Below are 12,582 nucleotides of genomic sequence, written 5' to 3'. Positions count from 1 at the left end.
CTACAATGATGTAATTCTCCAGTAAATTCCTGAAATCTTTGCCACTCATTAACATGCTCGAGCATTTGAAGGTGAAAGCACAGAAAATTTGACTGAATATTTATGAATATATCTTAAAGCAGAAAGTAGCTTATTTCTTGGACACTGCTCTGAGACCGTTTGGAAGAAGAAGTTGGGGGGGAACTGATACCAAGATGAAAATGCTAAAAAAAAGATGCAAAAGTGGAATGGAGGGCACGTTTTCACCTTTGTTGGAGCTGTCTGTAAGAAACACCCTAAGCCACAGCTATGTTCCTTTGCTTTCCTGATGTACAGGCCCAAGTGCCCTTCTGCACTGGGCACAAAACACATGTTTACCTTGTGTACCTCTTGGAGCATTCACAATTAATGTTAAGTTGCAGTCACACTTGTGACCCCACAGTGAATAAGCAAGCATGAGCAGAAACTGGTCTCGACAAGGACTGAAACTGCAGATTGACTCTAGCTGTGATCTGGCTTTTGTTTTCACCCCCACAGAGTGAATCCCCCCCAACTGTCCTTCTCAGGGTCTGTACATGGGGGAGTTACTTCCATGTTAACTCAGAATGTTGCAGGGTTGAGGGGCTCTCCAGCTCCTGTCACACACTGCTAAACACTATGTGGCATTTTTCTAGGACAGAAATAAAGCCTCATTCTTATTCCTCACTGATCAGACATGCTTCTGTGGTAGATGGCAACAGCAAGAGATGAAATAACTGAAGGTTTTACCTTGTGGCTTGTAATAGAGTGGGATTTAGTTTGTATAATTGTCACCGGGGGAGCATATTTCAAGTGTTTCACAATCTTCACTGGAATCTAATTTGCAATTGCAATAATTTACTTCCAATCCTTCCTCTAAGAGCCATCCTCAGCTCGGACTGCACCAAGGGAATGATGCTGTCACTCAGATGGTACAAGTGGCGAGCACAGAGCAGCCCCAAAGGCCTGATGGCTCTCAAAGTTAGTGTTGGTTAGTGACCGAGCCTTCAGAGAGTAAATTATTCAAGAACCCCCCGTCTAATATTAGATAAAACAGAAACAGACATCCCTTTTCATCAAAATGATACAAATTATTGTCCAGCCCTTACTTGTCGCCTTGCTTGTATGTGCAGCAAATACGGCATAAGCTTTTGAAGACTGTTTTAGATGTCAGGAGGCCAGGAGCATACAGACAAATCCACTTGTCTGCCAAACAAAAAAAGCATTTCAGTTATTATCACAGCTGAACTGGGAAGTGAAAGGCATGAGTACACAAATGTGAAAAATTAATAACTGTAGTAAGCAGGAGAGATGCTTCAGGAAAAGAGGCAAATAAGTAACCGAGGAGATGACAAAAGCAAAGAGCATGTGCTCCAGAACGAGTCCCTTGAGGGCAGCTGCAGAGGGGACCGGCCCCTCCACAGAGAGCAGGTTTGGAGAGCAAGGCTCGGACTAGTAACAGAGGTATCACACTAAAGCACGTTTCCAGGACTTCCTGGACTTAGCACAAACAGGGATGTGCTTGCTACAAGACACACAATTCAATTCCTCTTAGAGCCAAGGATGCATCAGTAGCACAAATAAACTGTGCTCTAAAAATCACTTGAGGAAAAAAAGAACACTCTTAGTTATCAACACCCCCTCTGCAGCTAGGTGAAAAATGTGTCTCAAAGACAGGAGAAGTGGTGCTAGAATTGAGTCTGGCTTAGGCCCACCTGATACACAGACACATGCTTTTTGCCCAGCCACACTGTCCCTTTCTCCATGCAGGGCACAGAGCAGGGACAAGCCAGGCAGTGAGCTCACGGTGTCTGCCTGCTCTGTTCCGAGCTCTGCATACCATACACACCAGCACCGACCATGCAAATTCCAGCTCCTTCACAAGTTTCCCTAAGATGTTCCTAAACAGCGTGTCTTCTGAGGCAGCATTATCCTCTCTTTTTACACCAATGAAGCCACAGACAAAAACATGAACTTCCCAGTCTCTCTGGTTGGCATCACTGTCTATTTGGATGCTGAACATACAAAAGTACAAAGGAAGAGAACAGGTTCAGCATATGCAGATGCCTTCGGCAGTTCAAAGCCAAAATAAGAAATTTCACCTGGATAGACATAACTTGGGGTTTTTTCCCCCTTTTAACCTTTCTTTGACATAAAAATGACCAAATTCTTACTGTCTTTTTCATAACACAGAGCTTGGAGAAGAAGCTGCTATTAATTTTTATTTTTTTAATTGGGTGATGAAAATACTTCCACCTAATAACAGCGTGGTGAGCAAATAATTTCAAATGCACCTTTCAAAAAAGAATCCAGAATCTGAGTGGATGTTCAATGGACAAATTTCCACTCAGTTTCCAGTTCAGCAACTGAAAACAAGGACTGAGAATGAAATTGTGAGAGAGGCAAGCATTGCTACCTGCAAATCAATGCATAAACCCCATGTTTCCTTAACTGCCGAATATTCCACTATCACACTTTGCCTAGCATCGAAACTAAGCAACTATCAACCCTGTGATGCATTGAATTAACCCTCAGTAACAACTGCAGCCAACATCTCCCAAAAGGACGTCATTCACAATCGAGCCATGGCCAGAAAACATCAGAACAAGTACAGCTTCTTAAACTGCATCTGATCATATATTTCTAAAATGGAAAACAATCTGTCAAAGGCCCACAGTTTGCTCTGAATTTTACAGTGTGTAACGCTGTGTTACTAGAGCACAGTTACTCCCACCGCATGTTTTCCTAGCTAGCACTGCATGGTTTAAACCCACACAGCTTTTACAGCCAGTACTTCCCTGAACAGTTTACTCAATGCTGCCAGAACGTTACAAGTTGTTCTCTTGCTTGAGTACTAAGATTCACAAGATAATTATCAATGGAAAGAAAATTTGCCTGACAGTTTCTTTGTGCAGTACATAGATTAAGACATGGCCACATTGGCACACTGCAAGAAAAGAAGCCATTGAGATGGGCCAGCCCCGACAGCAGCAATGAAAATAAAGACAGAATCTGCTTAAGCAACCAGTCATTTGCTTTCAGACTCTACTAAAGCTAGAAAATCTCTCAAGTTGTCCTAAAGCAAATTTTATTTTCAAGAACAGCAACACTAACTATTAACATGTTTGAAGCATCTGGCAGTTATTGTCATGGCCATGGTTCAGAGGAACCATGTCGCTGCTGTGAGCCCTGTACCCACAGCACACATGTACGTGCTTTGGGGAGCTGAGGCAAGGGAGCTGCCAGCAGCACCCACAGATGACACATTTCCAGGGCGGGCGGGGCCAGTGCTGAGCATGCATGTGGGTTTGAATGACGATGGAAAATTCTCTCTCAATACTCAATGACAGATAACAGGCAAGGGATGCAGACAGGAATGTCCTGGAAACAAAACAAAGTATGTTATGATAGATGTGGTGGAGGCAAGGAACAAGCAGAGAGAAGCAAAGACAGGCTGGCACAGTCTATGAAATAGCCTAGGAAAATGAATCTTTTCAATTCAAGATTGGACACAGGCGGAACAAAGGATGCTCTGAAATAAAGGCAGGCTGAATGGGATACATGGTAAGGCAGATTTTTTTGCTATCCTCCTTCTGAGCTGAAAATTTGACAGCCATGGATAACACAGAAAGACAAGGAATGGTCTTCATTTGGGCACTATGTTGGCTGTAACAGAAAAATAAGAGAAAAAGAGGCAGCGAAATACTCTCACAAAAGTCAGGGAAAGGAGAGAGGGAACAGACATCAGTCAAGCTGTGGGATCTGAAGCAGGGGAGGTCAGAAGCTGCTGCAACGAAGCCAGTGAAAATAAAGTGGGTCAGAAGAAGGGGATGACTAACAGTGCGAGGTGAGTGACAAGACGAATGTGGTGACTAACATGGGTAGAGGAAGATGCAAAATGTAGAGAGCTGAAAAAAATCCCACTAAATAATAACCCTTGTAAGAGTTTTTAACAGAGGTGGCTGGAGGGGAGGAGAACAGGGCAAACTATTTTTCGGTAGTTTCTAGACCATAGGACTCCTTTCTTTCTGACTGTAGGGGAGTTTTCAAGAAAGCCATATAGTTTGGGCCTGTCTGGCATATTCTGTTGAGCTCACACATTATAAAATCTGAGTACAGGATTCCTTTAGCTGTCGTTTTTAAAAAATGTGCTTGGTTGCAGAGCAGTGTTGTGACACTCCTGTGACTGCTCAGCCTCCTCACCTCTTACACAATGTACCAGTCTTGTGGATGTAGAAAACAGAAAAACTGCTTACAGGTAACAGCTCTGTAAAGCTCTTCCAAGCTGGTATGCAATAATGTTAAATTTACAATCCTCCTTCATTGCCTTCTGATGTAATTAATAATTAAAGGAGCCATAGGAGGTCTGAGGAGAGCAAGCAGCTTCATGGACTAAGAAAATGAGAAAAGCTATGAGAGGGTAAAAGATGTGCATAATTGGTATATAAGAAACAGGCTGAATGTTTTTATGTCCTACACAACAGAAAAGGAGGACAGAAATTTACCAGGGCCAAGCAGCCTTCCAAGGTCATCTTTTCTTGACACCTCTGTTTTAGCCAGCAGGCTGGAAAAAAATGCAGCAGAACAATGCACCCTGAAAAATGAGCTTTGACGGGCTGTTCTCCAAGAGCCTGCCCCATCAACCAAGAAATAATTAGCAATCTAAGATACAGCTCAGAAGCAAACTTGGTAAGTGGCTTTCAAGAGGATCAGCAAGGCCAGGATGGGAAGCTGATCGCCCCAACAGTAAATGAAGGAAGTCCCCCTCTGCTTTACTAGTAAAGCAACCATTAGGGACAGGAGAATGTGAAAAAACAGAACATTCATTCTATATTGGATAGCTCAAGCAGCCTGCTTTCTTTTCATAAAACCCAATGACATGAAGACTTGCCAGCAGTATGTCAGTGGAACAGCCAGAAGTAGGATCCTCTCTAAAGACAACAGATACAGCTAGAAGCAGGAGTGAAAATACCACATAAACATCTTTCTAGGTCACTATTCTCTACAACTGTACCAGCCTCTCAACTGAAAACTCCAACAAAAAGGCTGCACTTGACATTCAGCTGCTGTAAAGCAGTGTAGCTTTGCTCCTGTCCTCCGAGGCCTTGATCACACTCTGTAACTCCATGCAAATCCGCCTGACAAGTATGTGCCACATGGAGCTGTGCCAGGCGGTCCCACAGCGCTGGGGACAAGGGCTGTTCTGTGTGCCTGCCCATGGAGCGTGTATGTGTTCAGGAGTGGGAGGCGTGGGGTTAATGCAAGTGACATGTCCCCATTCTGTTGCAAGGAGCGGGAGTTTGACTCTCCTGGGGCACTGAGCAAGGGCTGGCCCCAAGTGCCCCAGAGGGAGAGGGAGCATTTCCATGAGCCTCAGGAAAAGCGCGGTTGGCACTTCAGCAACTTGGTTGTTCTTGCTGATCTTTCTTCCCTCTACAGCTCCCACAGTTTTGCTGCTTTTACCGAAACAGTAATATAAAACTGCAAGGGATACACCAATGCCTTCACTGCATTAAAGCATGGCTGAAGTTGCCACTGACTCTGCCTCCAGTTTACTGAGTGTAGTACAAGGGGCCTTAGTCACAGGACAGGGCTGAAGCTGACAGGGAAGATCTTCTGAGGGATTAACAGTGCTCTCTGAAGGGCCAAAAGAGTCAGGAGAGATTTTATTTTTCCACCACAGAGTTCAAATGTCCTCTGGGGATTAGGAAAAAAAGAAAAGTTTGCAGAGAGGAGCTGCTTTAAATCAGGATTTGGAGAGCGAAGAACGAATCCAAGAGATGTTTTGATATCAAAACCATGCTGAGAGGAACCTGAGGGACAAGTATGGTATAAAGCCAGATACATTCACTCCTCTGTCTCTATGCAGATACTTAAACCTGGAATAACCTCTATATTAACCTTTACCCAGCATTCCTACTTTGCCATGTTCCTTCATTATTCCCTTCTCTCAGGAAATCTATGTACAAAGTTTAAGTAGACACACCATGTTTTCTTTAAGCGGTGGGGAGCATCAGGCAGAGTTCTAGTAACCCAAAGATACACAGGATAAAATACAGGCAGACACTGAGATGATTTGGCACAAGGAGTTCAAACGTTGCTGGATCTTTTTTTTCTCCAAGGAAACAGAAAATTGTTTGTGGAGCCAAACCTCTCCCTGCACCCTAGTAACTGGGAATACATTTAATGCCAGCAAGCAACAGACATTATTAAGAGTCCTCTAATACTCACAGCCATCATTAGCAAGTGTTAACAGGAGCTGTTAAACTCTTCACAATTTAACAGCTAGCAGGGCTGACGTAAGAACTCCAAAGCCATCATGCTGTCTCCACTTATTTGAGTGACGTATTTAGGTCTCTTTTACAGCCACAGATGAAAGTTTGGGCAGTACCTTTGCCTCTTTAAACATGTCAGTATGTGTGTGGGGACACATCTGTGCCCACAAAGAGGTGAAACACAAACACTACCTCTCCTGTTCTGCTTTAGTTTGGCTCCTGGAAGAAGGAGTTGGGTCCAACTCAGAGACCGACTCCATTACCCAGTCATTCCCTTCTGCACATGCAGGGCCCCTTCTACTGCAACACCTCAGCATTTTTGTTTAGGAGTTAAAACTGTAACAGCCCCTCAATGTGCTATTCTTGTCCCAAGAACTAAGCTAAGCCTGGGTTTTTTGTTTTGTGTTTTGTTTGGTGTTGTTTGGTTGGGTTTTTTTGCCTGTTCATCATGAGTATCACATTAATAGGGCTATTTAAGGAAAGCATGGGTCTAGCAAAAAAATATGTATTTTCTAGAAACAAGTCTATGTGGATTAACTCCTGCTGGTGGTCTGTGTGGATGCTACAGACCATGGTATACATGGTACAGGAGGTCATACCCACACCTCACACGTGTGTGTGGGAACAAGCCTGGGGATTGCACAGGGCCCACTGCAGGACTGCAGGCGGGAAAGCTGATCCCATTCCTCACCTCTGCCACCACCCTCTTTTCACTTCCAGCCTGCTGGGGAGGATCCCTTGTGCAGGGGACAACCAAGCCCTCGCGTGAGAAACCGGCTCAGAGCAGCCACAGGTGTCCTGGGCAGAGACAGGCGCTGGTGACCCCTGGGACCACTTAGCTACTCATCCTGATGTTTGATGAGACGTAATTGCTACAGAGTATTTGATTATACTGATTTGCTTTAAATCCATTGCAAAAAGCACTCTGGAATTACCTTAGAAGTTTGCAGACCTGAGAACTGTAATAACAGTAAGTAGTTACAATTCTGACTCTGTACTCGGAACATTCACATCTGAGCCCTGTACAAAGTTACACAAGCACTTGGGACTGAAAACTCGGATCCAGTAAAGATTTATGTCCATTGGGAAACTATTTCTTGTCCTTGACAGCACTGAGCTTTATACAGTACTCAGCAAATAAATCCTAATTGCTGCTTTTGGATCACAGTTGTCAACCTTGGTTGCAGAAACACTCAAGATACAAAAGTGGGAATTAAGCCCTCTGGAAAAAAAAAAGGGGGTGTGGGGGAGTGTTATTCGTTAACTGGTTTCTATTTGCTTTAGTATCAGTTGGAAGAGCAATGTATTCACATGAAGATATAAAAGTGGTAATAAATCTCCTCTCCCAGATTCCACAGGAATGTTATATATTGCTTCCATATGATCAATAATTCTAATTCTGTTTTCAGTCTGGAAATCTATTGTGACCACAGCTTTTTTCACCTATTCTCTACTCTTTTTAAAAAAGGAGATAACATGGCACTATTGCAGCACTATTTTAAATCTTTTCTGTCTTTTGTAATTTTTCCTCATATAGCACACAAGAGATTTCTATTAATTGGAATGTAGATAGATAATGTGAAAAATGCTACGAAGGCTATTACTCACATTTAACAAAATTACAATATGTTGTTCTGATTTCATCTGCATTAACATTTTATGAGTTTGGGGTTTTGTTTAGATTTGTCATTGGTTTTTTTTAAATAAACCAAACCAAACCAGTGCACATGCCTGGCTTGTTCAAAATGGGCTATGCTTGGAGCAGCACTGGGTGAGTCTAGAACAACTTGTCAGTAAGCGATCAGAACAGTGCTTCAAGTGTCACCAGCCCCCGTTGCACACTGCTCAGTAAGACGGACGACTGCCATAATATCTGCAGCCTTTGGTACATGGCTGATGTATTGTTTGCGTCACTTCCTCAATATTTTTCTGTATGATTTACTTTGCTAAATCAGAAACATATATGTTGAAACCAATTAGCTTAATTGCATCATGTCGACAAGCACCGATTAGGACAAATATCTGTAACATACTACAATATGGTCGCTTTAAAACATAAGGCAATGGTGTTACATGTCTTAGATAAAATCCTGGCCTGCTGAAGCCAATGAGTCATGCATTTCTTCAGGAACAAGACTTCACATACCAAATTCCAAACTTATCAAACATACAGCCATAAGAGATAAGGAAAAACTAGGGAGTCTTGCTGTTATTTTCCAAACAGTTAGTGCTTTGCTGTCACAAGGTGGGGACGGTTCTGTTCAGCTAGGGCTGCAAGGGGTAAACACTTCACGTGTCGAACTGCAATAGCATTTGTTTCAAGGCACAGAGACATAGGGACTGTTTGCACAGCAGGACAGAACAAACCCTCTGTACACACCAGATCTTCCCAAGCAAACAGGCCTAAGCCTCCTCACCCAGGCCACTCACTTGACAAGCAGTCTACTTTGCCTCATTATCACCACGATCACCGAGAGCTGGGCAGGCAGGCTTTTCATATGCTTAAATCCCTCATGTTCTTGACTTGAGTCTACATATGACAGATTTCATGAAGCTTGAAGCTCTGTCAGTCCTGTACATAATATTTCTGTACTGGAAAGACAGAACCACAACATATTCGCAGTATAGGTTTTTTTTCTCTTACCACATTTTACCTAATTATACTGTGGAAGCAAAAAAATACAAGGATGGGGTCTTTATCTGGAACAACCACAAAGCAAACTCCACCAAGTACAATCTAAACACAAAAATCTCTTTTCACAAGCATCAAGAATGCATTTGAAACAATGTCAAACAGATGCCCCAAGAAAATTATTTCTCTTGCCTCTTTTCTCATCCCAAACCTTTATTATTCCTTTTTGATTGATTTTCTTGGCCATTGTACAATCTCATGCTGATCTTCTTAGCTGGGCTGTATACAACCTTCCCAGCTTTCTTTTATTCCTCTAGTCTTCTTGCCAATAAATTATTCTAGTTTTATGGAAGGTTTCTTTTTTATTTCATAACCATGTTCTCTTGATCTAAAATGAACTAAAACTCAGTGGTTGGGTATTTTGTTTTTGAATGCAACACTTGGTCTGCCAAATGCCTTAAAAATGTATTTCAACTTTCTCTGTTTATTTGAAAGCTCCTTCTTTTAAGAAGGCTAAGAATAATGCAGTTACCATAGTTTCCTTATCCACAACCAATAAAATGCAATTTGGAATACAATAAAACAAAGACAAGACTACTCTCAAAATGTGAGTAAATGAATGGACACTGATACCTTCACCCCACATCATTCTCAGCACTAACTATGGAAAATGTGACTAATCAATATCTAGCTTTTGGTCCAGCAGGGAAGATGAAAATAAGCTTGTCCATTCCTGCTCTGGCAGGGGGATTGGACTAGATGATCTTTTGAGTTCCCTTCCAATCCCTAACAGGATTCTGTGATTCTCAGCTATGAGAGATATTTCAATTCAGCACTTAAGATGTCTGCTCATGTAAAAGACCCACCTCACAGATTTAGTATTTTACCTCAGAAATTTTGTATTTTACTGTACTCCTTTGTTCCAGGAAGTGATTATGTAGGAAATCACTTTGCTAAGGCTCAGTGAAGCCAAGTGATGGATTAATTACCTGTAGGAACCAGTTGACAAAGTAAATAATGTACTGCCTGTTCTTACTGTTTTGTTGGCCCCTGAACAGGCAAGTTTCTAGGGAACAAGCCAAAAATAATCTTTCTTTCTTCCAGTCAGCTGGCCAACAACACTCCACGTATACCTCAAAGCCCATACAAATTGCACCTGCTTTGGACACATCCATTTGCTTTCCTGATTAAAAGTTAAACCATGGAATCTAATAAAGTGAACCTTCTCAATAATAAAGGATGAATGAGAAAACCACAACCTACATGATGGATATACGAAACCACCGCCAAATTATTTTTTTTTACTGATTTTAAAGAGTTTTAAAGATTTCCTTCAAAAAAAGTAAAATATTTTGCCTTTAAAAAAAAAAATCCAGAGGCTATTCTGTTTGATGAGAGACACTACAAAGAGTTACTAAGGCAAGCATGTGAACGGGAGGGAAGGAAAATCCTCCTCCCACAGCCTCAGAGCACACTATGGGACTGACTCCTGTGGTACCTGGGACCCCCTCACAAGCACACCAGCTAAATGTGGGGGAATACAACTCAAGACATTTTGGTGTTCTACTAATGTTTTATTGCCAGTGACGACAGCCCAAAACAGCTGTGGTTAAACAAAAAAGCTCCAGCCATGGTTGTAAAGGTCATGTAAAGGTAACAGAATATAGGGAAGAGAGAAAGAAGGTGTAAGAGTGATAGAGATCAAGCTTATTACTTCATCTCAACAAAAAAACATCCTGTGTGTAACAGGATGCCAGTTCTAAGGTATTAGACAAAGTCATTGTATTTTTGCAGAAAAACACCTTAAATCCTGTTAATATATTGCTCATCACATCAGTTAAACTAAGTAGTACATTTTAAAATTGCTGATCTTGAGTCATAGTGTCAGCACTACAAAAGAAAACAGCTAAAAACAACAACTAAAAATGCATATCTTTCACATCCCTACAGTGAATGTACTAGGGAGCAGGAGGAAGCAGTGAAGACCAAGCCTACATTAAACTTCATGCCGTTCTTATTAAAGAAGCATGTAGACCAGTTTCTGCCAATATTTCCTTTATGCCTTCAAGCACACCACATTTCAAGCCTCACAGCAGCCCTGGCCAGACTGTTCATAAATGCTTTTAAACGTCCTGTCCACAAGCCATGTCAGAGGAGAGCTACCTGCTCAGGACCTGTGCCTCTGCACTACCTTTCATCATTGTCCTCTACTGACAGGGACAGTGCAATGATGGAAGATCAGACCAGGGCATTACCCAGCTGTGAGTGGAACCCACAGCAAATGACATTTGAAGCCAATATCGGTTGGGTTGTTGACCTCTCTCACAGTTCACAAGAAGAACCAGCATCATTCTTTATCCTGCCTGTCAGAAACCAGCCAGTGCAATACCTCATTGATGGCGAGCTGCTCTCCGCCACCCCCAGGGTGGCCGTAGCGGTGGTTGGAGCTCCGGAAGTCCTCGTACAGGTCCTCCTCGCTCCCCACATCGTCTGTGAGAGCCGTCTTATCCAGCGCCGCATCAGCGATCACTGCAACAACAAGAGCAAAAAATTGGTATAGACTGCAAGATCTGCAGCAGCACTGTGTCAATTATATAAGCTTGGCTAGGGTGAGGGACACTGTAACACAGCATAAAGGAAAAAAAGGCAAGGAAACTATATAGGCAATTTCAGGGCACAATCCCAGCCTAGTGCATGCCTATTTTTCAGAGAATTTTTCTCCATTCATGTTTTGTTACTGTAAATGACCATGTCTTTTTCTAGACTGGAAAGTAAGTTTAAAAAAAAAAAAAAAAATCAACAACTGCTACATGTTGCAAAGAAAAGATCATGCAGGAATAAGAAAACAGGCTCTGAGAACAGGGACATGGCAGAAACGATGCAAGCATTATTTCATTATGACATTGCCATGCTGACAGGAAACTTGACGAGGTAAGGAGCTCATGTCTGCCAAGTCACACCTTGATGACTGTGATTTACAAAATCCTGTCAGACCAAGGAAGCTCTCTGACTTTGGGAAAAAACAATCCCATTCCTTTTTGTCCACACATTCATTTAATTTGAGAATCCTTTTTGTTGCCTAAAAAGATGTTTGCTACAGAAGTCTCCATTATTACCACAGGAGGGCCATTCTGCTCAGCACAGCCCCGAATCTGCTACAGATAATGGAGGATTTGCAGGCTGCTGCTAGAATAGGCACTGAAGTCTCAAGATACAAGTATAAGCCTGAGAGAAATAAAAATATAGCATTTATACTCCTTGCACAGAAGAAAATGACACTTCATCTGTTTCATTGGCATGAACCTTTTCCTAAGGTGTCCTCAAGGTATTAGCAAATAAACTTTGGTGGCATGTTGAGCAATCATTCAATTCATCCCACACCTGTATAGGCTACTGAGCATAAACCTTCTGTTCTCAAAATCTGTGAAAAATGTCAACGATTAGATAAAACACTTGCTGACATATTCACCTGGATTAGCAACTACTGGTACAACAATTTCCATGACAAAGAGGTGGGCTTCACAAAGATATCTATGCATGAAGTTCCTAACACAAATATGATGCAGAGAACAACAGCTGATATAATTAGTAATTTTAGCATAATGGACTAGACACAGCAATAGTAGTAGAATTAAAAGAAGTCAAAACACAGACATTGTTATCAACACTCCTGGCGAC

The 12,582-nt window shown here is 42.1% G+C and overlaps 1 protein-coding gene across 2 annotated transcripts in view; it reads right to left on the bottom strand.

The window, feature by feature from the left end:
• The window catches only part of ARHGEF4 (Rho guanine nucleotide exchange factor 4), a 107,781-nt gene that overhangs the window by 27,891 nt on the left and 67,308 nt on the right, over positions 1–12,582 (bottom strand). For both annotated transcript variants that reach the window (XM_082055250.1, XM_082055251.1), the window contains one exon: positions 11,294–11,433. In XM_082055250.1, the coding sequence (XP_081911376.1) occupies positions 11,294–11,433 (140 nt within the window). The remainder of the gene's footprint in view (positions 1–11,293; positions 11,434–12,582) is intronic.

This window comes from Streptopelia decaocto (assembly GCF_964273445.1).
Source record: "Streptopelia decaocto genome assembly, chromosome: 6".
Classification (NCBI taxonomy): Eukaryota; Metazoa; Chordata; class Aves; order Columbiformes; family Columbidae; genus Streptopelia; species Streptopelia decaocto.
Note: the sequence above shows the minus strand (reverse complement) of the source record. Positions and strands in the feature narration are given on the sequence as shown.